The sequence below is a fragment of the Pan paniscus genome, chromosome 6, assembly GCF_029289425.2.
Source record: "Pan paniscus chromosome 6, NHGRI_mPanPan1-v2.0_pri, whole genome shotgun sequence".
In the NCBI taxonomy this organism is placed as follows: domain Eukaryota; kingdom Metazoa; phylum Chordata; class Mammalia; order Primates; family Hominidae; genus Pan; species Pan paniscus.
In genome coordinates, this window is record NC_073255.2 from 27,134,046 (window position 1) to 27,160,589 (window position 26,544).

At 38.3% G+C, this 26,544-nt stretch overlaps 1 protein-coding gene across 1 annotated transcript in view; it reads right to left on the bottom strand.

Moving 5' to 3' along the window:
* The window catches only part of RAPGEF5 (Rap guanine nucleotide exchange factor 5), a 240,850-nt gene that overhangs the window by 149,416 nt on the left and 64,890 nt on the right, over positions 1 to 26,544 (bottom strand). Inside the window, exons 6-7 of the mRNA XM_034963787.3 lie at positions 24,781 to 24,847; positions 946 to 994 (exon numbers count right to left, since the gene is read on the bottom strand). Coding sequence (XP_034819678.1) covers positions 946 to 994; positions 24,781 to 24,847 — 116 coding nt within the window. The remainder of the gene's footprint in view (positions 1 to 945; positions 995 to 24,780; positions 24,848 to 26,544) is intronic.

Sequence of the window (26,544 nt, forward strand, 5' to 3'; positions counted from 1 at the left end):
TGAATGTAATAAGCTAATTCACTCTAAGGTCTTTTGGTTCAAATAGTAACTGAGAAAAAATCAAATTCTTAGGGTTTCTAACTGGAAAAAGAAAGATATAAAATGTACAGTTTGTGTTGCTGAGACATTTCCATTCCATTTTATTTCTTCAAGTTTGGTCATCACTTTGATTTTGTCATAGTCTTTTTGCCTGAAACGTCTTATTCTAGTTTAACATTATCCAAGAAGTACGTCCCTTCTGATTTTCATTCCATTCAGCATTGACCTCCTCCCGCAGCAAAGGATGCCTCCTACTGACATTCCTCCCATCTAAGCAAGCATTTTTCTACTTCAGTGAGTCTCCATTTCATATTGAATTCTAACAGATTATGTTTTTTTCTCCTTTAAAATGTATTTGAAAGCCCCCTTTTCCTTTCCACATGTTACTTCCACAGATTATATCCTATAGGTATGAGGAATCAGACCTATCAATCAATCCTAGGAATAATGTTTGCTTTGAAATCTCATTAAGCAATTCAATTATTTTTAGAAGAAACTACTTTGAGATTTTTTTAAAGCCTTATAAAAAAAGACCACCTCTATAGTACCCATTGTCCTTTGTCATTAAGATACATAATTACAAGGTGATCGGCTTACTTTGTCATGTACCTAGATCCTTATATAGTTGCAATGGACTTCAAACATATTTTTAACTTTAAATTTCATTTTTTCTTGAAATCAAAAATAGATTAGAGCAAAGCAGTGACATTTTATCTTAAAGAACTACATATAACATCCTGTGCTATTCTGATGATAGAACAAATGATTTTTAAAAACAAATGGTATAATTCTTTGCATTCTACACCACAACTTCCTGAGATACACTCAACTGCACACTACCAGATGATATGTGAAATACCCCCAAAGAATTAGAATCTTCCTCCAGCCCCATAAAAGATGACTTACCAGACTTCCTTGCTTTCAAAGCAATAACAGCTGCTAGCTCTCTCTGCACCTAATAAAATATTAGGGGGGAAAATCAAATTAGAAGAAGAAAAATGTAGCCATCAAAAGCAGTACTTTGTTCTTAGATATCCAACCCAAATTCAGAGCTGTTGCAATTAAACCTAAGTTTGCTGCCAGCACTTTTTTGATTTTTGCTTGTTTTTAGTACATGGAAAAACCTCTGCATAGAAACTTTTAGAAGAATCATATTGAATTACTTTTTTAAAATTTACACAGTTGCCAGAATGTATACATTGTAAAACACTGGTATTTACCCTGTGATGATGGGAAGTATCTAAAAAAAACCATATAATATTCAGATATAATGCAATTATGAATTATTAAAATATACATGATACCATAATAAAGATTAAATATTACTTATCCCTCAAAGATGCTAGTTTATACAGAAATTCTAGTAAAATTGATATAGGTAATCCTGGTTTAATTGGACCTCTGCTCAAATATAATGAATGTTCACTGCAAGTCTGACAGGTTTACAGCAACCATTTTGGATAATATGCCACATAAAAGCAAGCATCATCAATGCATAGGGCAGGTGAAATGGGAATATACTAGATGACCTTTAAAATCCTAAATGTCTTTAACCCTACTTACTTGTCCAAAGTTTTTAGCACTTAATCTCACTCTCATCCTTCCCACTTTGAACACTTAACTCCTTCCTTGAAAACATTTTCAAAGCAGAACACGAAACAGTGACAAAAATAAGCACAGTCACTTTCAAAGATAACATGAAGGTATCAATAAAAATTCCATAATGAGGAAGCTCTCTCCCCTTCAGGACACAATCTCTTAAACTCAGAAGTTTGTGTGTTCAGGTGTTTGGAACTGGTGATGGTGGGGTTTTTTTTTCAGGGGGTGGGGGTATCAGGCAGCAGAATATATTGCAGTAATGACACTTTAAAGGGAGTTCAAGGTTAAATTGCAGATTTGCTATTCAAATTAACGTAATCTACATTCATTTACTGGAAGGCAAGTGTAGCAATATGCTAGACCCTGAGACTCCACCTAGGACTGGCTTTCTCAACAGCCAGGGCATCATCACCCCTGCAGAAGGCACCTTGTCCCATCTGTCTTTATTGCTGCACTTTCCCTGATGGGCTAAGTGAAAGTCATTCAAAAATGCATAGTCTTGATTTAGCTGATTCTTTGACACCGTAAGATTCTCTCAGGAAAATTACATGGCAGTGAGAAGACAATCAGTCCCTCTCCAACCTTAGGAGTTTGAGCTCTGAAAATGCTCACAGTTGGAAAGTTTACAGTTAAAGAACTTAGTGGGAAGAGTACCGAGGCAGACAGAAGTGATGAATAACCACAAGAAAACCTTCGTAAGTACTGGTATGCATACTCAAATAAATTTAAAAAGCATCAAAGTAAAAATATCAATTACTGCATATTTTACATATTTTAATTTGTTTGTAAGGTTTATTGTAGTATTACCAGTTCTTTTTAGGATTTTCTTCATTCACAGTGTCACAAATATTTGGAGTTGGGACAAAGAGGCAGATTATAAACATTCACAAGGGTCTTGTCAATGCTTTCTAGATTCTATGATCTCCCAGGGAAAACCCCACTGTGGCACACACACAGGGAGAAGGCAGAGATGGAAAGTCATGCACGAGGTGGATCACTTAATTTGCTCACAAAGGATCAAAACCAGTCATCTCCAGCTTCCTCTTTTAATTTTCCACACCTGAATTCCCTTTATGGGATTCTCAGTTTTTCCTTTTCCAATTAGAAAATGATGCCCAAAATAGAAACAGCTCAGAAAAGGAAAGGATTATATTCCCACCACTGTATAACACTACAGCTTTTCAAAGAGTTGACAGAGAAAGAAAGGAAAGAATGAGATGAGCTAGCAAAAAATGGAGCATTTCCGGGGCACTTGGGAGGGTGAGATACAGGCAGTGAGAAAGGCATGAAGAACTTCACAGTTCAACTTAGAACCTAGGCTGCTTTTTTACATAAAATAAATGAGATTACTGTACTGTACTACACTACATCAACTGAACCTCTGCCATGGGAGGATACGAGTATTTTATGCAAAGTAGGATGTACGATAGCTTCCGTGTTTCTGCACTGGGAGGGAAAAAGGTTTTGACCAAAAAAAAAAAAGAAAAGAAACCCAAAGATAGGTTGGTCTTCCTACAAGACGCAAAGGGGAAAGTGCTGATCAAGCAGAGCACACACTGGGTAAGATCCCTTTTATGCTGCTACAGCATCTTCACAGTTCTTTTTTGTTTTTTTAAATGACCTAGCAATCAATTAATCATTTAAAGTTGTGTAACTAATGCCTATATTTTGGCTGGAAACTCCACTGAGGCAGGGACCTGTTTGCCTTTTCTTCACATTATCCTGGGCAACTGACACTCACTCATTAGCCCACAAGAGGTGGTTGAAGAGACAACCCTATTTATACAAAGACAGAAGGAGAAAACACAGAAAGGACCGAGGGGAGAGAAAAAACTTCCCGAGGGAGGACAATGAAAATTCAGAGAAGGCATTCCCCTGTCATAAGCTACTCCCAGCAGAAATCTTCAGAACATGTTAGAAGGATTCAAAGCTGGCCTTTGCAAATAATTGTTAGGTTTATATGAAACTGAATTGAAAACTAAAACTCTGAGCAATTACATAAACAGGGACTACACTTTTCTTTGTGTGCTAATAAGGGACCCGTTGGCACTGGAAAAGAAATGTCATACTCCAGTGCCAGTTGAGCCTTCAAATAACTGAGGCTCTGGCTGACATTCTGACCACAACCTCCTGAGACACCCTGAGCAGGAACTACCTAGCTAAGGTGCTTCCCAACTCCTAACATGTGCGGGATCAGTCAGATTGGTGGGAAAAACTATAGGGAAAGGACACAAACCTTCTGAAAGGTCGAAAGGTTCTGCAGAGCCCCAGGGGAGAATAGGTGAAGGCAGCTGTTCTATAAAACTGAGGCAGAGGGCAAGGAGTAGGTACAAAAGAATGTGGGGGAATTTATCTTAAACAAGCTTGCTTACTTGTGTTGACCAGGAACTGACCTTTGATCATCTATGTACACCTGACGTTCCCTGAAAGGGGAACAATGAATGTTAATTACCTACAGGTAGTGTTGGCTCCAGGTTTTTGGCACTGTGCCTGCACTGAATAAAAGCAAGCAGCTCCAGCTTCTCAGGGCTGCTCTCTGGCCACTAGAGCCAGGCAGTCACCTAGGTGCTCTCACACTGCTTACCTGTGTCTGAGTACTCATTTCATCCATCTGCCACAGTCTGTGAGACAGACCCGGTACTAACATAATAAATACACGTTGTCTCAAATCTGTAGATTCTGGAGTCATTTGTTATGCTGAAGAGTCTTTTATAGGACAATGATGATTTTTCTACTGTAATCTAACTGTGTTCTTGGCTGACCTGAGTTCCTCTCACCATGCCTGAAATAGAGCCACTGTTGGGTTAGGCTTGAGAAATGTACCAAATGTAGTAGAACCATGTTCTGATACTGGCCATGGTTTTTATCCAATGAGGATACAAAACCACTGCCTAGGTCATTAGAAAAAAATGCATTGTTCTTAATCTGACAGAAGCAGTAAATTATTAGCTTGGCTTTTCCTGTCATAACCCTTCCCTACTATAATCCTTAACTCCTTTTCAGAACTCCCTGGGACTAGATGTATTTCAGAATTCAAAATTTTACACATTTCAGAAAGGTATCTTCAGTGAGGTCTGGGGCAGCAACTTGTAGTCAGATACATTAATATTTCTTCCATGAAATGCATTACTATTGAAATCAAATGGGATAAAGGAAGACTAGAAAAAGCCTAGAGTTTTGCCACCAAACACGTTCAGTTTTTGGTTGGATTTTGCCACCAAGTTAGTTATGAAGAACTTTTGTTTTTCAGAGTTTTTCTAATGTAGGACTGTGAATAAGGGACTGTAAACCTCTACTAGTTTTACATTAAAGTTTCCCTCCCTCATCTTTTTCTCATGTTTCTTCTTTTCCAATTGCTATTTGGTCACTACTTTTTGTCTACTTACTAGGAAATGCTTTCTTTAAATAGCTTGAGTTTTCATCTAGTTCAGCAGTTCTCAAACTTGACTGCACATTAGAATCATTTGGAGAGGTTTAAAAAAAATACTGATATTTAGGCCCCAACTAAATCAGAATCTCGGGAGAGAACCAGGCATCAGTGTGCGTTGTTGTTTCCAAGATTCCTAGGTGATTCTATTGCATCCAGGGTGAGAAATCACTGCTCTATTCAACACGTATCTTACTTTCTCCAAGGCCCCATATTTCAACCTTCATTTCAACTGAAAATTTTTAGTCTGTACTTTCTCCTCCTCTAATTTAATTCATTTGTAAAGGAACGTGGCCTTCACTGTATTTAGATATAAAATTATGCTATAATCCAATCAAATAAGATTCACTTACTATAGTAGCAGTTCGACAGACAAGATTTATTCAAGTACAAAGAAAATTGCAAGGAGGCTTTTGAAGAACCTTCAAGTTTAATTTAAAATATAGTTTACTCAATATAAAACAACTATGCAATTCAAAACACTTGCAGCTGACAGTTATATTTGGCCTTGTAAATGTCTAAATAGAGGACGATTAAAGGACTGATAAAACATATCCCCAATTTTTCCCTCTCCCCTAGTTACCCAACAGAAACTAGAGTCAGAAACATGTTGAAATGTTTTGGCTTTCTATCTTGGATAACCAACATGGCTGTTCACAAAATAGCCTTGACATTCAGTGAGAATCAGAGTCAGTCTTATGTCCAGCTGCTGGACATATTCTGTCTTCTTTTTCCTCTGGCAGTTTAATAGTGCCTTTGGTCTTAAAATCCAAAGGCTCCCAGACCTGTTTTGCATCAAAGCTAAGATTCAAGCAAACTCTGAGTGACAAGAGAGTTTCTCCATGGGAGAGGTTAACTGAGAAGACATGAGCAGGCTTCCTGGAAGAGGAGGCCCTTGAAAGCAAGGTATGAAGCTCAATTAGAAAGTCAAGGAAAGTCGAGCCGGGCGCAGGGGCTCATGCCTGTAATCCCAGCACTTTGGGAAGTCGAGGTGGGCAGATCATGAGGTCAGGAGTTCGAGACCAGCCTGATCAACATGAGGAAACTCCATCTCTACTAAAAATACAAAAAAATTAGCCGAGTATGGTGCGCGCACCCGTAATCTCAACTACTCGGGAGGCCTAGGCAGGAGAATCACTTGAACCCGGGAGGCGGAGGTTGCAGTGAGCCGAGACCACGCCATTGCACTTCAGCCTGGGCAACAGAGCAAGACTCCGTCTCAAAAAAAAAAAAAAGAAGGAAAAAAAAGAAAAAAAAAATCAAGGAAACTCATTTTGAGAGGACAGAGCAATATTAGCAAAGGTCTTAGTTACCAAAGTGTTGTCCTTACAAATTAATTTTTAATAGAATTGCCAATTCACAAATTCCCTAAAGGTTTTTAGTAAATCTATTAATCTTAGAAACATTTAAATTTTGATGCCATGATAGAAATGTTTTTAAAATACAGAGCCCATTTTTCTCAGTTTCCTAAACTAAATGTAAGAAGAAACATAATCTAATATTCTTCCATGTTTTATTCCCAAAAAATATACAACTTTTAAGCCATTATATAATGTTAAGCTAGTATGGACTTTAAGAATTCTAGAAAAAATAAATAAATATGCTTCTTAAGAACTGTACTTTTATTTTTTATTTTCTTATTTTTTTGAGACAAGGTTTCGCTCTGTTGCCCAGGCTGGAGTGCAGTGGTACGATCTCAGCTCACTGCAACCTCTGCCTTCTGGGGTCAAGCAATCCTCCCACCTCAGCCTCCTGAGTAGCTGGGACTACAGGCACCTGCCACCATGCCCAGCTAATTTGTTTGTATGTTTTTGTACAGATGGGGTTTCACCATGTTGTCCAGGCTGATCTTGAACCCCTGACCTCAACTGATCTGCCCACCTCAGCCTCCCAGAGTGCTGGGATTGCAGGCGTGAGCCACCATGCCCAGCCAAGAAACTACTGTTCTCCACCAAATAGTTTATTTAACAGATAGTTATTTCCCCAGTAGCTGCTGTTATCACATCAAAGAGGTGTTTGTTAAGCATGCTGTGATGATAAAATGTATCTATCCTTACTCATCTGTTTCAAGGCACTTAGGAGTTTTTTTTTTTTTTTTTTTTTTTTTTTGAGACGGAGTCTGGCTCTGTCGCCCAGGCTCGAGTGCAGTGGCGCAATCTCGGCTCACTGCAAGCTCCGCCTCCCGGGTTCACGCCATTCTCCCGCCTCAGCCTCCTGAGTAGCTGGGACTACAGGCGCCCACCACTATGCTCGGCTAATTTTTTGTATTTTTAGTAGAGACGGGGTTTCACCGTGTTAGCCAGGATGGTCTCGATCTCCTGACCTCGTGATCCGCCCGCCTCCGCCTCCCAAAGTGCTGGGATTACAGGTGTGAGCCACCGCGCCCGGCCAGGGGTATTTTTAAATCACTTAAATAGACTTGTTTAATGCAAACAAATATGCATGTTAACTTTATTGTAACTGAGATAATAGCTGGCCATTTAAAGACTAATATATGTAGAAGTGATCTGAAACTAACAAAATGAACTGGAATAAAGTCTTCTACGATTTTAAACGTCTATTAAGTCTGCTACACATACACCTAGTATGATAGAGGTTCACATTAAAAAGATCTGATAGTTGAGTACAAGCATACTTCGAGTTAATGGGAGTTGGATTACTTAGAATGGATAACAGTGTTTTTAGGAACATTACTAGAGGTATGACATTCAGGTCACACAAAAAAAATGGACTCCAGAAAGATCAATATCTGGATTGCATTTGGTTTTGTTAAGGTCCATGAGGAGTAGACAGTATCCACAGGAGAATGACCAGGAGATAGTCACCTCCCTGTAGTTCAACTTGACGAACACAGCCATCCTCATTTACCTTGTCGTCTCTGCACAACTTGACTATTACTCACTCCCTTTTTCTTAACCATTGGGATTCCATGGCATCCCATGCTCCAGGTTTTCTCCTTCCTCTCTGGCTACTGCTTCTCTTCTCCAAAGGCTCCCCTTCTTCTGCCTTTTATAAAGACTTTGATGTCCCTTAGTGATTTATCCTCAACCCTCTTGACCTTCTTCTCTTTCCATTCACTCACATGACTTCAATTATATTTGCATTTCCAGCCCGTACTTCCTGGGCCCTAGATCCCCATAGCCATCTACCTTCTGGACCTGAAAGTCCCACTTAATGGCTCAAACTCAACATTTCCAAAGGTGAATTCACTTTTTCTTTTTTTGAGACTGGGTCTCACTCTGTCACCCAGGCTGGAGTGCAGTGGTCCAATCATGGCTCACTGCAGCCTCCATGACCAGGGCTCAAGCAATTCTCCTGCCTCAGCCTCCCGAGTACCTGAGAGGACAGGCACACACCACCAGGCCTGGCTAATTTTTAAATTATTTTTAGAGATGACATCTTGTTATGTTGCCCAGACTGGTCTTAAACTCCTGGGCTCAAGCAATCCTCCTGCCTCAGCCTCCTAAAGTACTGGGATTACAGCAGTGAGCCACTGAACCTAGACTGAAGTCACTTTTTTACCAATTCCACTGCACTCCACAAATCTGCTCCATGAATGGCACCATCAGACACCATAGTCCAAGCCAGGAAGTAAGGTATCCCTGATTTAGCTCAGCCCATCACTGTCTCCTACTCAGGCCTCTGTCTCTAATTTTTCTCTCTCCATCCCACATCATTCTCTACTCTGCAGTCAGACTAAATCATCCTAAAATATAAATTTTATAATATTATATCTTTTCCCAAAAAAACTCTTCAAAGATTTCTCCATGACACTATGACAGAGTCCAATGTCTGATACTGCATATATAGTGTTCTTCTGGTCGGATCTTCAGTATCATCTCTATCTCCATTCCTCCTTCCAAAATCCATGCTCGAAGCTTATTAAAATATGGCATTTGCTATTCCCTGGATGGACTATGCTCTCTCTTTGCCCCAGGTCTTTTCACATATTCTGTCTGGAATGCCTCCCCACCTCCCCACCTTGTATGGCTGTCACTTACTTACCCTTCAGATCCCAACTTAGGTACCATCTTCTCCTGAGTGCCACTCACCTCTCCTGTGTGAAGTCCTGTTTATACTCCAATAGCACTCTATAATTGTTTCAATTATAGCATGTATCACACTCTAATGAAATCTCCTCTTTAGCTGGAGGGCTCCAAAACTAGTTTATAAGCCCGCTGAAATGGACTTCTTTATTCATCATTATGAACCTGACTCCTGGCACCATTCCTGGTACATACATTTGTGATCAAGAACACAAGTAAAATGTTTACAGTTGTTACTGAGAAGGTGTAGGGGGAACATGATCATTAACGTCAAGTATTTCAAAGTCTGAGGCTGAAATTCAGACCAATGGAGAGAAGTTGCAAAAGGACATGTTTTAGCTCAATATAAGAAACTTCAAATACCCAGAACTGTCCACAGTGGAAATGGTCTATTGAATTTGTGAGATTCAATAAGAGATGTTTTACATGGGAAGGTATATATCAGAAGTGCCCCAAGGATCGTTCTAAAGATTTGTTTTAAGAATGTCTCATTTCCTAATCACCCCACTACCAAAAGAGAACAAGCATGTTCTCTTTGGAGACCATGGGGGTTGTTCATGTCACCTGGGAGTTGGTGACATCTGTCAGCCTGCAGTTGAACAGTTGGTGATGTTACGGCCATCTAATCCACCTGACAGAAATAGAGGTGGTACAAATCTGAACGAATAGATAAAAAATAACTGTTGGAAACCATTTCTTGTCGTGGAAATCTCATGAATTTCATGGTACAAACAACAGAAGAAACTATAGATGTTTACAAGAACTCAGAAGAACAGGCTAATGACACTAACATCTTTTCAAAAGAGCAGGTGTATCTGTGTCTTCAGTTTTCAAAGCTGCTCTTACAACCTCTGATTGGTAATTTCTCTGAAGCCCTAACTGCTGAGCTACCTGAATTTCCTGATAAATAAAAATTTGTATATAAAATGTATTTTAAAGAAATAAGTCTATATTAGACATTTTAATTTTTGTTGTAATAATAAAACATTATGTTTACATAATTAAAATTTTAATTTTTATGTCTCAAGTTACTTTTTTTGTTGTTTTCTGGTAGACCCAGTGTATTATTCAATCTACAAAAAGCTCATAAATGATTCTCAGGTGGATTTTCATGATATAGTTTATTTAACAAAGCATCTCCAAAGCCATAATATAATTTTTAAACTCATGCCTTACTATGTCTTTTATTCTATGTTACACACCATTCCATACATATCTTTTCTCAATCATCGTGCCCTTTGGAGGTAAGATTATAAACTATAGCAACTGTGTAACTACATCAACAGTGAAGTCCCAGACATTCTAGGGATCTTCTATGGTAGCAATCTCTCATTTGTAGGGACAGATTCCTGTAGAACCTTGTAGGGATGTTACATTACAAAGACTGATATTGGGATAAACTCAGATTAGCGAAGACTGTTTCCAGCTAGAAATTCTACGCATAAAAACTGCTAACAAGTGAAGCCTCCTAGAAGAAAAAGATTCAGAACCCGAGATCCAAAAATCTAAAACAAGAGTAGGGAATCTCTAATTATTTTATGCCAACCTTGAGAGAAGCTGTAGTTTCCTGACGGTGGGGTGGAATCACAGTCCTCTACCTCATAGGATTGTTGTGAGATTTAGACGAATTAACATGTATAAATCATCGGGACTGACTGATCCGACACAGAGTAAGTGCTATTTGAGTGTTAGCTATTATCATCCTCATCACATTATTAGAATATAGTTGACCTGAATGACAGAAGGACATATCCAGTCTTTAATTGCTTTAATATTGCATATGTTTAAGCCCTTTCTTCCACCTAAATTATAAACTCTTTCACAATCAGTATTTCCTCCATTTATTATATTTCACCTACCTAGCCCAGTCCCATTGCAACTAGAATAAAAGAGGCTGAAGCATTTCAGTGAAAATGTGTAAACAGTGCTTAAAGTGCTTTTTCAGACTTTACTTTCAGACTTTACTTTAAAAATGAACTTTTAGATTTCTATAGAATTCTGAAGCCTTTATAAATGTATGAAGGACAGACTTCAGGTTTCAAAATTCACTTTGAAACGTCAGAGGTATCAATCAACTTAAGTAGCTGCGCCCTGGCAGCTTCTGACATTCAAAAGAGAACTGCTGTATTAGAATCAGGAGATTATGGGTTCAAATTCAAATTCAAATCCAAATTCAAATTCTTGTATTTAACAAGAAATGTGCATTAGTTTAGTATCTCTTCCATTGCAAATTATCCCCATTTTACTGCTTAATATCCGCTTATTATTTCATATTTGTATAGGTCAAAAGTCCAGTTACAGGGTGGCTCAACTGGGTTCTCTGCTTCTCACAAGGCCTCGTGTAAGGCCCAAAGCAAAGTACCTGCTGGGCTGCACTCCTAACTGGAAGCTCTAGGGGAGCATGTTCTTCCATGCTCATGCAGGTCATTGACAGAATCCAGTTCTTACGTCTGTAGGGCTGAGGTACCTGTTTCCTTGCTGGTTGTCACCCGGAAGCTGCCCACAGCTCCTAGGGCCCTCTTTCTGGTTTTTGCACATGGGCTCCTACATCTCAGAGCCAGCAATGACATGATGACCCCTTCTTAGGCTCAGAATTTCTTTCACCTTGACTTCTGCCATATCGCTTTGACTCCCACAAAAGCAAGTTCTCTCCTTTATTTTAAAAGCTCATATGATTAGACAGAGTCCACACTGACAATCTAGATCTGTAGCCTTAATTATATCTGTAAAGCACCTTTTGCCCTGTAATGTAATATGTGCAGGTACCAAGTGTGGTATTCATGTTTGGGGGACCATTTTACCCGTTACAGAATGACACGGATCCTGAAAAACAATCCCTCAACACCTTGTTAGGGCCTTAAAGTCACTTGCTAATACAGCCTAGCTCTGGAACATGATTTACTTGCTATAAAATCTTCACTAGATTACACCAAACTCTCTTTCCCTTTACAACTTTCTCCAGTTGTACCCGAAAGTCCCAACCAGTGCCCCAAATTCATCTCAAATTAACTCATTTATTTGCCTCCATTTTCACCCCTTGAGATGTCTCTCAAGTCTTACGATCTATCTAGAATGTTCTTTTCTTTCCCTTATCTAGACAAAGCCTGCATTCCAGTTTCTGCGTGGAGCTAACCTTAATTATCAAGACGTCCATAACTTTTCTGATTTTTTACATCTCATCACCACCACACAGTGTGTGTAATCTGGAAAATCTATAATTTATACTTATGTTAATTTTTAAACAAAATCACTTTTTTGTGGTTTTTGTTGGGTAATTTATAGTAATGTAGGTTTATGTTTGAAATTCAGAAAATGGATAAAAGTAGATGAGGAAAAATCATCCCCAGTCCCAGTGTCCAAAGAGCTAATCCTAAATTCACTCACTGCATGTAACATGATGCTAATTATTAGCTATGAGCTATAAAAATTTATTTACCATATTATTTTATCTATTGTCAATAGATGGTTCATGCCAATAATGTTGATTTTAGGAAAAGTATTGGTATCACAGAACTGCAGGCCAGAAATAATAAAAAGGTCACCTACTTCAGTTCTATACTAGATGCCTTAATCCTCTACACTGAGTACAGAATATAAAATAATAAAACAACAAAACACACACTTCCATAGAACTTATTATGTACCTGGGCACTGTTCCAAATATTTTCCATGTATTCACTGACTTAATTTATATGCATAGTGCCTTTTGTATCTGACCTGTAGTAACCTGCATAGATAAGCTCTTCAAGTTCCATAATTTTTGTGAAGATAATCTAGAATAACTTAAGTTCATATATGCACACAGATCTCTTATATGTGTTTATAATTCCTTACCCAGCTACATAGCCTATTCAAACCTCTTTACAAACCACTGAAACCTCCTACTAATATTCCACTGAATCCATAGGCTCTTCTGTTTTAAAGAGCAAATTTTTGTTATACAACTAGAAGAGCCTAGTAATAGTTTTTTGGAAGGTTTTAGCATCTATTTTTAAAACTGTCTTTTGCCCATTCAATTCTCAGAACCCCACGTGTGTTTGTCCTGACTCTCAATACACAGTTTTAAGTAGATTAAGTGTTAATCCACTTACAGAACTTTCCTACCTGTAGATGCTTTTTAAAAAGTTGAACTTTATTCCTTGATATTTCTTCTAATCCAAATTCAAATTAAATTAAAATGGTGTTTTAATTTTTCATGATTGGCATAGGATCTATTAAGTTTGAAAACTTGCTCTGTTATCTACTAAGATATAATATATTCTTATGCATAGTTTCATATTAGTATTATAGGTAAGAGGATATTAAATGAGATTTGTCCTGTGGTCTCAGCATTTTCACTGAAACCCAAAGTCAAGAACAATTGGTGAAAAGTGCTCAGACCTCCGAAAGATAGAGCTAGGTGCACCCCCACAGATTCCATTAGTCCTGAAGCAGCAAAATTCTGTAAAACCATGTCGGCAACCCTCGTCCCTTCACCCACTTCAAGGAATTAATAGGGAGACTTGAAGATTATTCAGGAGGGATCAACAAAGACCATTTATTTACAGGGAGTTGCTGGAGTGCTACAAGGATAAATATTATACATACGTACAGACTTCAAGTCAAATGACAGGGGTCTTAATCACTTGAATTGGCTGGCATTTGTTCCTAAAGTTTAGGGACTGCTCTCATCTGTAAAAGTCCAAGAGGGCTGGCAAATGGAGCATATGGAGGCAGAGAAAGAGAAAAAAGCTGTGCTGTGTTGGGATGGCCTCCATTTCCAGGGTTTGACAGGACAATAATGCCCTCGTGCTTCCTATGTGCCAGTAGAGAGTTGGGTATAGGTCATTTTGGAAACAGGTCTCCCGAAAAGGTAGGGTGACCCCAATAGAAGAAAACTGTGAGAAGGAAGCCAGAGGCTGGAGGAACAGTCCTAAAGTTTCAGAAGAAGAGGAAATGACAGGGCCATGGAATTATAATCCAGAGCTCTTTAGACATAGGAATATCCACCAATTCACACAATGGACTCATACAGGAAAAAAAAGAGATTTCTACAACTCTCACACGAGAACCCTGAGGCCGGATTGTAACTGTAGCAGTCAAGAAAGACCTTTCTTGATATGGCGTCTCTTCTCTCTAGCCTCTCAAACCCTGGCTGAGCCAGAAGCAGCACAGTGAAGCAGAGGAGGAAGTAGGGAAAAGACAGAAAAATATGATGGGAAATGTCAACAAAACCAACCCTGGCCCTTTTCCCAGGCTCAGGTTGGGGGAAAGGAGATGCTTTGAAGTGGATGGAAGATTGAAGCTCTGATACTGGACTCAAATGGACTTTTAAATATCTGAAGAAATAGAGACTGCTCTGAGAAAGCTGAAAAAAGCTATAGATCTGCATAAAGATTCACCCAGGAGTGGGAATGAACCAGTCAGAACTTATTCGAGGAAACTGGTAAAAAAGGGTAAATTTTTTCCTGCTTTAATCTTGTTGAGACTAGTTCATTTAATGAATCATTCATATGTATATACTTGGTTTTATAATGAGACTGGAAACATATAGGTACAAAAGCCACTTATTTCTTTTTTCCCTCTTAACTTTATCCCCTTTTCCTTGTTTTATGTCTGGGAATGTTTCTCTTACATCCTGAGCTGATGCTGCAGTATGAGTTTAATCTCTGACATCTAGAATGTCAGCCTAACTAAATTTCATTTAAACAATCTAGGTGAGGAAGCAGTGCCTGCTCATCTCCAATGCTGGGGTAATCTTAGGCAGTGTGAAATTCAAAATTTAGTGAAGAAGAAAAAAAGAATATTGCCTGAAAATATACTTCTGACTTTAAGACTGGTTCCATAACTTCCTCCTTTGGCTTAGGATTGGGAGAGAGAGCAAATGTGAAAAACATGAATAAAATTATAGTCTACATTTTTACCTGACAGACCCTTTCTTCTCTCTTGCTCTCTAAACACAAATAGGGTTCTGGGGTCTCTGAGCAATTCTTTTAATTGCCATGGGTCTTCCTATTCTTATCCGTAATACAAGGGAATTGGAGAAGATGATTTCTTTCTTTTTCTTTTGAGGCACGGTCTGGCTCTGTCACCCAGGTTAGAGAGCAGTGGTACGAGCTCAGCTCACTGCTACCTCTGCTTTCCGAGCTCAAGCCATCCTCCCACCTCAGCCTCCTGAGCAGCTGGGACCACAGGTGCACGCCACCTCATCGAGCTAATTTCTGTATTTTTTGTAGAGACAGGTTCTCACTTTGTTGTCCAGGCTGCTCTCAAATTCCTGGGCTCAAGTAATCTGCCCACCTCAGCCACCCAAAGTGCTGGGATTACAAGTGTGATCCACACTGCACCTGGTGAAGAAGATAATATCTAAAGCCGTCTTCCCTTCTATCCTTGTTCCAAATAAACCAACCATGATGTTCTCAAACTGAAGAATTCCAATTAACTGTAATACTTCCTCATTTTAATTACTGAGGTACACTGCAGAACATGTGGTGAGGAGATACAATGTGGCTATCTGTTCAGCTGAATTGAGATGAGTTCAATGAAACCAAGATAGCCAACAGGGTTTCCTGGGTTAACTTACGAACCTCATTCTCCTTCGTTATTCTAACGCATCTGACAAAGATGTTACTACATAAAGCTTCTTATAGCACATTCCAATCCTCTCAGGAGCCTCACTGGCTATTTCTGTCTACCACATAAAATCTTAACCTCTCCCTCTGCAATTCTAGACCTTAGTAGACACTTCGCTCTGCCCACCGGATACACGGATTCTTTATTACTGCCTTCTATGCATCATAGACTTCTGCTGAACAGAAATGATGGCCATTCCTCAAACACATCCCATCTTGGCTCTTTCACTCATGCTATTCTTTCTAATTAGATTGCTATTAATATTTTCTATTCATTCATACTGTCCTTTATATTCAACGTATCATTCAAGCCATTCCCCCCTCTCCAGGGGACCTATTTTAAAACCCTAACTGAGCACAATGACTTTTTACTTTGACCTCCACAGTACTTTGTATTCACCACAGAGAACCTTTACAGCTATTCACCTCTACATGGTAAGCTCCTTGCACACATGGACCAAGCTGTATTTTTTTTCCTCTGAATTCACACAATGGAATCACAAAACCTGATAACCAGTCTGAATAAACTTCTAAACTGCTAAATCATTTAGCCATGTTTACCACTATTTTATAATTTCTAATAGGTTAAAAATTAAAATGCTATTTAATATAATTCCATGGGCATCATTTCATAAAATCCTTCAAATTAGGTGAGAATTCCACAATTACATTCCCTACCCAACCTGTTAAAATCTATTCAGTAAATATAAAATGTTTTAAGTGATGATAATGTGGAAAACTGTGTTTTCAACGCACATAGATATTATTTTTAATATGGACTCTTAATTAATAACGCCTGTCTCAAATGCTTCATCTCTCCAATGCAATGGTAATACACCCTGTCATGTGAGACTGAAATGTGACAATGTACGACAAAAAGTATCAAAATGCCTGTGCAAGGTAAGAACTTAACAAATATTAGCCATTCTTAGCCTCTTACCCATTTCTCACTTGGTCTAATGCGTTAATGCAGGATAATGCATTAACAACTGCAAACAAGTCTCTTCAAAGGTTTCCCCACAAAGAAGTTCATCTCCGAGCTGTTCATAACAGCAAAAGAGTGAAAATAAAATCACAATGTTCAAAATAGAAGAAAATGATTTTAAATCTGTGTAATGGGATACTACAGAATCACTAAATATGTTGTGGCCAGTGCTTTTAGCTCCCAGAACATATTAAATAAAAAGTATAGAACACAAAATAAAATATTTAGGGTTTTTCTGCAAAAAAAAAATTATTCTGTAAAAAAATACACACACACACACACACACACACACACGCACACGAAAAATAACCTAGCAAGTAATAATAATTTATTTCTGGGTCATTTCATTATAGGCACTTTTCTAATCTGCATTTAAAAAAAATGATAAAGTCTTTATATTCAAGTTAAATAATACAAATGTCAACTAAATAAAAAGGAAACTGCAAAGCATAATCCACAGTACTGTTATTTCACTGTCAGACTTCTCATTTGACATTTACAAACATAGGAAATGAATTCACACTATTTCTACCCAGTATCCACATAAAATGTCATTATATTATAATTTTTACAACAATATAAAATAACAGAAACTAATTTAAAATTTGTCTTATTCCATCACCACCAAAAAATTCAAGTAATTTTCACTGTTTTATATGCCTCCTGGTTCTCCTCTATATATGGGCATACCATACAAAGCTATAACACTGACAGAAGTATGCAAAACTTACATTTCATCTAAAGCAGCTATAAGAAGTTCTATTTTAAAGAAATGCACAAAGAAGAAGCCAAATATGAAACATTCATGGATCATCCTTTTAAAGCTCCGTTGGCTTCTTTCAAAGAAGATTTCACATTAACACTTCACAAACCCATGACTCTCAATATCCTAATTGAGAGTCAAATGGTATATTTCTATTTCTTGTCAATAGAAAGTCTATATTTTCCATGGGTATTGCATATCAAAGTGATTTTCATCTCAGAAACAGATATTCAAATATCATAACATACATGTATGCAAACACGCACAATCCTCTTTCCCTATTCCTAAGAGATTCATTGAGGCATTTTACCCTTAAATGAGTTCTGCACACTTACATCTTTCTGAACACATAAAGATAAATTTCCCCCTGCCCTGCATTGCTTCATTTCAATAGGCAATCCAGTATGTATCATCCTGCTTACCAAAACCAAACTCTCAGGGCTAGAGTTAAAAATTAAGTTACCACACAATCTGGGTAGATTTTGATAGTTTCTTTGGAATTAGAGATGATGGCTTAGCAATTAACTTTTAAAAAGTTGTGTGTGTGTGTGTGTGTGTGTGTGTGTGTGTGTGCATGTGCAAACCTGTATATTATGGTATTTGGGGATCTATTACCAGGACGAAGATACATAATAGACAGAACATATAAGAATTTTTTATTGACAAGCAATAGAAATACACTATTCAGCAATCTATTCGGGTATTGACAGGTATAGGTTTGTGACGTGTTACTCTGAGATCCTACCAAAGGATACAGAAGGAGCTTTAACCAGCATTCCACGTGATCCTAGAGACTGACAGTCCATAGCCCAAGGCCCATTGGATGAGGACAGATTGAAACACAAGAAGAGAAGGTAGTATCAAGTCCTATGGCTCCGTATAAACCACAGAAAAAAGTTGCTACCAGAATATGCTACAATTCCACTGGTGCTTCCTTAATGCCCCTTGGAACTAGATCCGTCTTCTCCGGTCTCACTTGACACTTTCCCTCAAAACTCAATCTGCCTGGCCCTTCCCCAAATCATATAGTAGCTCTTAAGCCACCGGAAGGACTGGAGCCAGCCTAAGGATTCCAAGTAGGAATTTTATGTTCCCTAGAAATAAGAAATATAAGGTAACAAGATGTTCATGATCCTGTGGCAGCCAGAAAGAAGGCTTGTCATTCACTGGGGGTGTAACTTTTATTCTTTGAACAGCCATGTCTGATCAGGCTGCGATAGTCTAAGGGAAGGGATTACCTACACTCCATTTCTGCATTCTCCAGGAAGAAAAAGGCAGATAGCCAGGAAGAAGGGTGAATAGAAATCCATTTTTTTGCATTTTTAGAAAAATATATTTCTAAATGTGATAGAAATTCATCACTCAATTGTGCTTATCACATACAGATGATCCTTGACTTATGATGGGGTTACATCCCAATAAACCCATCATAAATTAAAATGATTGTAAGTCAAAAATTTGTTTAATATACCTAAGCTACCAAACATCTTAGTTTAGCCTAGCCTGCCTTAAACATGCTCAGAACGCTCACATCAGCCTACAGCTGGGCTAACTCATTTGGCAACACAGAGCACCGTGTGGAGTACCAGTCATTTATCCTGGTGACCATGCAGCTGACCGGGAGCCACGGCTCACAGCTGCTGCCCAGCATCTCGAGAGGGTATCCTACCATATATTGCTAGCCTAGGAAAAAATCAAAATTCAAAATTTGAAGTACAGTTTCTACCAAATGTGTCTCATTTTTATAGCACCACAAAGTTGAAAAATTGTTACATCAGACCATCATGGTCAGGACCATCTGTATTCAACATGACAAATCCCCCCAACTTTCATTCAACGAAGATTACCCCCAGACCTTGCTGACTTGGCACACAATCTCTTAAACAAGTCTCTAAACTTCTCTTTTTAAAGATTCATCAAAACCCAAACCTCATGCTATTACTGAACCAGTATGAATTTAAAAGTTTCCAATCAAAGAAGCTGTCAATGTTATTCAGCTACTGAACAACAAATTCCTGTCCAAAATAACAATTCTTGTTCAAAGATGAATTTCTCCAATATATCAAATCCAAATTGTAGAGTCACCAAGAAGGACAAACTAAAGGAATCCTTGTCATTTTATAACCTCTCTGGATGAAGAAAGGCTGTAGATAGAGTACTGTGAAAGATACACCCTTCAAAGAAAATGACTGAAGTTTCAGGTGAAAGATGAGACAGGACTTGACTGGCAAGTAAGATTTTAGTCCAGTGGTATTTCTCAGAGGAGGGATACCTGAAGCCCTTATGAAAAGCCCTTATGAAAAGGAATTTAGAAAACACCACTAAATGCATCCAAGGCAGAGATCCCACAAGAAAGTTGGATGAACCAAAGAAAATGAGCCAGAAGACAGAGAAGAACCATACAAATAGAAACATCTAAATGGATAAAAGTTATAAACTGGGTGAGTTCTGACATGGAACACAAGGGTGTAAGAGTGCCCAGTTACATGATCCAAGAGTATCAAGTGTTTTTCTCAACCCCATGGATCTCTCTTCCTAAATTCTGAACACCCAAATTGTAATTTTAATTTATCTCTTAAGAGAGAGACATAAATTCCCCACCACCACCACCGGGTTAATGTTTTATTCCAGACACTCAGACTCTCTTCTCTTTCACCATCCATGTGATGGCTGACTTCACTGAATCTAGCAGCATAGAGGACACATGACATGCTCCCTGTGCCTTTATAAGGACCCCACATACCCATCTTACCAAATAGGCATCTAATATAAACAATGCACAACTTAGCCTAACTCACATCACCTCAGGTGTTTGACAATTAGACTATGAACAAAAGTCACAAATTTCATTCAAACCCAGATGAGATGTTTGTCTTTTCTATTTCTACAATTTCCAACATAAAAACTTAGCCTTAAAAAACAGAAACAACCTAATAGGTTTTGTTCTGGTTGTTGATTTTAAGTAAATATGAGATGGAAGTCTAGAATACGTTTTTGTCTCCTATTTAAGAATGTTCATGTTTCTATTTCCTGTCTTTGGATGCTTCCCAAGTACTTCTCAGATCTTTTAAATGCTTCAAAGTTTAGCTGATTTCCTAACTTTACATCCTTAAGAACTGTGGCTTTGAAAGTAATACATAATTCACCATAAAACTTCCCCATATTTACTTTAGGTTTGAGCAAGCAGACCCCTGGGTTGTAATATGAATATTTTAAATTTGTCTGATCAATTCTGAATACTCTATTTGTCACAAACACTGGAAGAATTCATGTTTAAAAATAAAACAATGCTCAGAACTTCAAGGGTGGAAACTGATGAGCTGTGTCATTCAAAGGCCCTTCTTGGCCTGCCAGCTTTATCACAGCAACAGAGACTTGCAGTCGATGAAAAGAGGTTTCCAAGTTAACAAAATGTGTAGCACCAGAGGATATTAGAAAGGAGGCTAAGGTGATAAGTTAGAATGCGGAAAGTCACACTGCTTCCAGATAATTCCTAGAGTGTTTTTGTAGACTTTATGTAATGGAAAGGGTCCATTACAGCCATGTCCTTTTTCCTTAAGCTGAAAACTTCTTACAGAGTTTCACTGTTTAGGTTTCTGTATGTCTGACACTTGGAAAGATGGCTCTTTCCTGAAGACCACTAGAAACATGGCTGGAACATTTTAATTGCTCATGTTTATGTACATTTAACAACCCTACATTTGACTGAATTATAAAGACATTCTTATTTCTACACATGCACCATCTTCTCATGTTCCTTCAATATGAAAACTCATGTGTATCCTCTTCCAGAGTAAAATTTCAGATAATATATTTTTAGATGACAGGACTTTTCCTCCTGATGAACCTAAGAGGGAACCAGGAAATAAACTACTGGGGTTAAAGAAATGAGAAATTTTCTAAGATAGTCACATGCAAAAATCCCACATTTGAATAAAAATGGTGAACATACAAGAGGGCACAGTTGACTGTACTGCTGGAAACCACTGTCCCATTCCAATACCCCCAAAACACAGACTCTCAAGGAGTACATTGGCAACTCTACATTACAGACGTCACTTCTGCTTTCCTTTATCATGATTAGGGGTCACAGTAGATGAGAACTGTTCCCTGAGTGATGTATGTAAATCTCTTTCTGCACACACTATCACCTAGGTAACAAAGTTTATATGCCATTGTCAACAGGAACAACTATGTTATGAAGAGGTAGACTGAGTCCCACTGTCCATTAACAAATGCTTCTAGAATGAACAATGGAATTTTAGAACTTGAAGGAACTTAGCAACTGTCTAGTCCAACCACTCATCTTGGCCAAGGTCACATTGTTGGAAGAAATAAGAATCAAGGCCCTTAATCTCAGTACAGGATATTTTCAATTTTGCAGGCCGATTGCCCACCAGTTGAAGAGATGAAATTTTCCTCTCTGCCGTTTATTTTCGTTTCTAAATACCACTCCAGCATCTTAACTCATTTTCTTCAGTCTTTTAGCCTGGGGATTTTTCCAGCAAGATTATGTCAACTAAATCCACAGTGAACACTTTGCTGTCCATCCCTTCCTTTTCAGAGGGTCTTTTGAATGTGACCTTCATGGTATAAACCATTCAGTTATTTCCATTTCCTCTCACTGTCCTCTCGTCTCCCTACTGCCCTCTGCCTATGGCTGTTCCCCAGACTCTATCTTCTACTCGGGTCTTCAATCTGCAACTTCTCCGTGACTGGCTTCCAGAAGCTCTCTGAGCTTCAGACTATTGTCTCCAGATGTTTCCTGCATATTTCTGTTCTTATCTCCTCAAATGCAACATATCCCCCAAATCACCTACCTTACTGCATAATTTACTCAACTTCCTAAGAATATCATCATGTCCCCAGTCATGCGAGTTCAGAACTTCAGTTATCTCACTCCTCCACCTTTACCCACTCATACTGATTTTTTAAAAATCAATTTCTTTTCTTTTCTTTTTTTTTTTTTGAGACGGAGTCTCGCTCTTTCGCCCAGGCCAGACTGCAGTGGCGCTATCTCAGCTCACTGCAAGCTCTGCCTCCCAGGTTCACACCATTCTCCTGCCTCAGCCTCCCGAGTAGCTGGGACTACAGGTGCCCGCCACCACGCCCGGCTAATTTTTTGTATTTTTAGTAGAGACGGGGTTTCACCGTGTTAGCCAGGATGGTCTCAATCTTAAAAAAATCAATTTCTTTGTGTTCCTTTTTGAAGTCATCTTTCTTTTGGTTCCCACAAAAACCACCATAAACTAGGTTTTCATCAGCCTCTAACCAATCTCCCTATCTTCAACTTATCTTCACTCTTGAACATCTATTTCATCGCATTAATCTGTTGTTCAAAAAAATCTTTCATTTTTCTTAACCAGGACCTTCTTCTCTAACTTGGTGGGTCTACTTACATTTTTCCATTGTACTTTCTCATTCCTATGCTTGCCCACAATAAATTCCACAGCTAGAATACACATCCTCCTAATTATCATCTCCAAATCCTGACTGTTTTCAATGGTGGTTCAAGTCCAGTGTCTGCAGTGAAGCTTTCTGTTATGGTCTTGAATTTATGACTTTACTTATTCACCATCTTTCTTTATTCACCACCTTTCTTTGTGCACAATTTCCAACTCCTTTATATATTAGCCTTCTGAATATATCTGTCTTATCTTCTTGGTGTGGCTATAGGAACCAAATCATACATGTCTTTATCACTTCTGAAACTATCCCAATAACTACATTACATTATTTATTATATATTTTTAAATGAGGCATAGTAGGAGAATATTAGAGATAAAAATTCTGAGTTCTGACTCTTGTTTTGTTCTTTCTTGCTGAATGACCTTAGGCAAGCTACTCAAACTCTGTAAGCTTTCGTATCTATAAAATAGACATAATACCACCTACTTCATAGTGCTGTTGTACAGTACAGCTTAGCAGAATGTGTATGTATGTGTGTGTACACACAAACACACAACGTTTAACACAGTTTCTGGCCCATAGTGAATGCTTTTTAAACAGATGGCTAATTATAATTCTGCATACCACAGGCACTCCTTTGTGGTCAATATTTTAAACCGAAAAGTTCTAAATATGTTTTCAAAATATGCTGTCAAGATTCCATTTCATGTTTTTTACACCATTGATTATCATATTGATATGATTAGGCTTTGAGTCCCACCCAAATCTCATCTTGGATTGTAATCCCCAGGTGTTTAGGGAGAGACCTGGGGGAAGTGATTGTATCACGGGGGCAGTTTCCCATGCTGTTCTCGTGATAGTGAGTGAGTTCTCACAAGATCTGATGGTTTTATAAGTGTGTGACACTTCCTCCTACCCACTCTCACTCTCTCTCTCTCTCCTGCTGCCATGCAAGACGTACCTGGTTCCCCTTCCACCAGGATTGTAAGTTTCCTGAGGCCTCCCCAAACATGTGGAACTGTAAGTCAACTAATCCTCTTTCCTTTATAAAGTACCCAGTCTCAGGTAGTTCTTTAAAGCAGTGTGACAACAAATGAACACACATATTTAATAAAAAATTACTTTTCTAAGCTGCATTCCAGAAGAGTAGGAAAGACACTTTCAATCTTCAAGCTGTGCCCAGTTGACAAGACCTAGTGTATAAAACTCTGTACAGACCAGTTTCATCCTTACACATAACCCAATCAACCATGATTTTCAGCAATTACCATTTTAATAATGGAGTTAAAGTAGAACTAAATAATTTTTGGGGAAGGCTAGAAAAGTTTCCAAACAGCCAAGTCAATAGGTACAAGTTTGGTGATGTAGGATTGCTAGAGCCTGTCAAAAACTGAAACTCAAAGATTAGTGACCACAGTCAGCTTTTCCTATGAAGAAAGCCATGAACTTTACTTCAACCAATTACAAAGTCTAATCAATAGCTTTAAAAACCACAATGAAAATGTTGCAATATGGTACATTAAAAACTAGCGACCTGGCCTTTTTTGGCTGAAGTAATTCTTTTTTTTCCCTAATGAAAGAGTCTTTTCTCCTTTGTGCAGCAGGTCACAACTTTCCTAGGTTAACGCATACTGTATTTAAAAAATCAGATACTACACCTCCACCTCCACAAAGGTTGCAGGAACTTTCCACCAGAAATATCTATGATCTCATGAAGGGAGGCTCCATCCCCATATAGAAAGTCAAAGCCACTGTCTCCCTCTGCCTTGCCTCATACCTCCCATAATGATGAGCAGCCACAGGGAAAATCTCTCTCTACACCATCACCCAAAGAACTTCCCTTCTAGGACCCCAGCTTCATTATTTCTGCACCCCTAGGCAGGAAAATTGCATGGTCTTACCGCAGATGTTAGACGCACAAGAATTTCATCACTGCTTTCTTCGGAGTCTTCAATTTTCTGATGAGACCTTTGAAAAAAAAAAAAGAACAAATTACTTTTCAATTTTAGTTGCTCAAATTTATCTACCAAGTTAGGAAGAATAAAGGGCAATAATGTCATTGTTATTATATTAGCAAAAGTACTCATGAAAATAACAAAGGTTGTGACAGTAACTCCATAGGAACATAATCCTCTTGCAGGCCAAATGTTCTCACAAAATCAATTAGCAAGAACCTCTTTACAATGCACCAATTGAATCCTGAGGATGGGGTATTACTCACCCCATGATACAGCAGAATAACCCTGACATGCCAGTTGTAAAATATATGGGCTTGCACAGAAGGTAGATGCAAATAAAAGGTGGTTAAGTGCTGAAATTTCCTCTAAATCTAAATGGAATCCAGATTTTGAAAATATGAAATGTGAACTTTCCACTGAAATTGAGTTTTAGCCAAAACAAACTTACTATAAAATGGTATTATTATAGGCCTAATACCACTATGGGAATTATGAGGAATACAAAAACGCAGAAGTTTTGTATAGCTTTGTATTTGCTTTCTCAAGAGATTACCGCCCAACTAAGAAGCTAAGAATATTATGCACATGTTAAATAACTAATGAGATGTGTAACAATGTAAGATCAGTTTGTTTGTTTGTTTGTTTGGGGAAAACGATCTTTTTAACTTAATTCATGAAAAAAGGCTTCACCAAATGCATATTCTAACAGACAAAATTATCTATTTCTTAAGAACAATCTTATAAACTACATTTTTTCCTAGGTTGGTCAAAGAAAAAAATTGACTAATGCAATTGAATATATAAAATTGTCTCCAAGATCTATTTCCACAAGCAATCCCTTTCAATATATGCTGTGGACAGGGGGCGGAGGGGGGATTGGAGGCAACTGCCCTGCAGAGCAGTATTAACGGCATCACAGTCCAGTGATTGATTTCAATCTCAGTAACTACAGTGTGTCAGCTGGAACGCCAGCCTTATGGGGCAGGAGGGTTTCTCCCAGCTCATGGGACAGCTGAGAAGCAGCTCTTTAAGAAGGGAAAAGCCAGTTGGATCAATTCTGGCATTGCCTTCTTGTTTCTGTAAATGTTATTAAACCCTTTTCCAGAAAGAAAGTCCCACCCTTCAAATCACAGCAATGCACTACAAACCACTGCCTTTACAAAAATTGCAAGATACAGGTATGAAGCAGTGCTGATGTTGTCAAATAACTTAAGCGCTCATGCAGCAAAGTGTTCGAGATGCTTGCTAACAATCTGCCCAATAAAAACTGTGGGAACTGAGCATTATAACTTGGGATCTTTTTTTAATAAGGTTACCTGGATGATGAGTATTTTGAACAAGCTTTATTATTAAGATTCTCTATTCACAAGGCTTCTGTGGTTATATTGAGAACAGACTGGAAACACTTTATAACCTCAACCACCAAACCAGATTTATGTGATTAAGCTGAGGTGACTGAAAAGACAGGAAATTAAGAACCAAAGGCACTAGAGGCAAAAGAACAAAACAAGGGCTTCTGCTGCTTTGTCTGTGTCTGTAGTGACACATGGGCTGGTTGTGCCTTTTCATGTTTCTCAGACCCCAACAGACACCCGAAGTATTAGTTAACGAGCATGAGGTATTTTGCACTAGCACAGATTCTCTCATGAATCTGTTTTCAACAAGCTGCTGAAAGGAACTCAAAATTCCAAGAGAAGCTCTTGTATA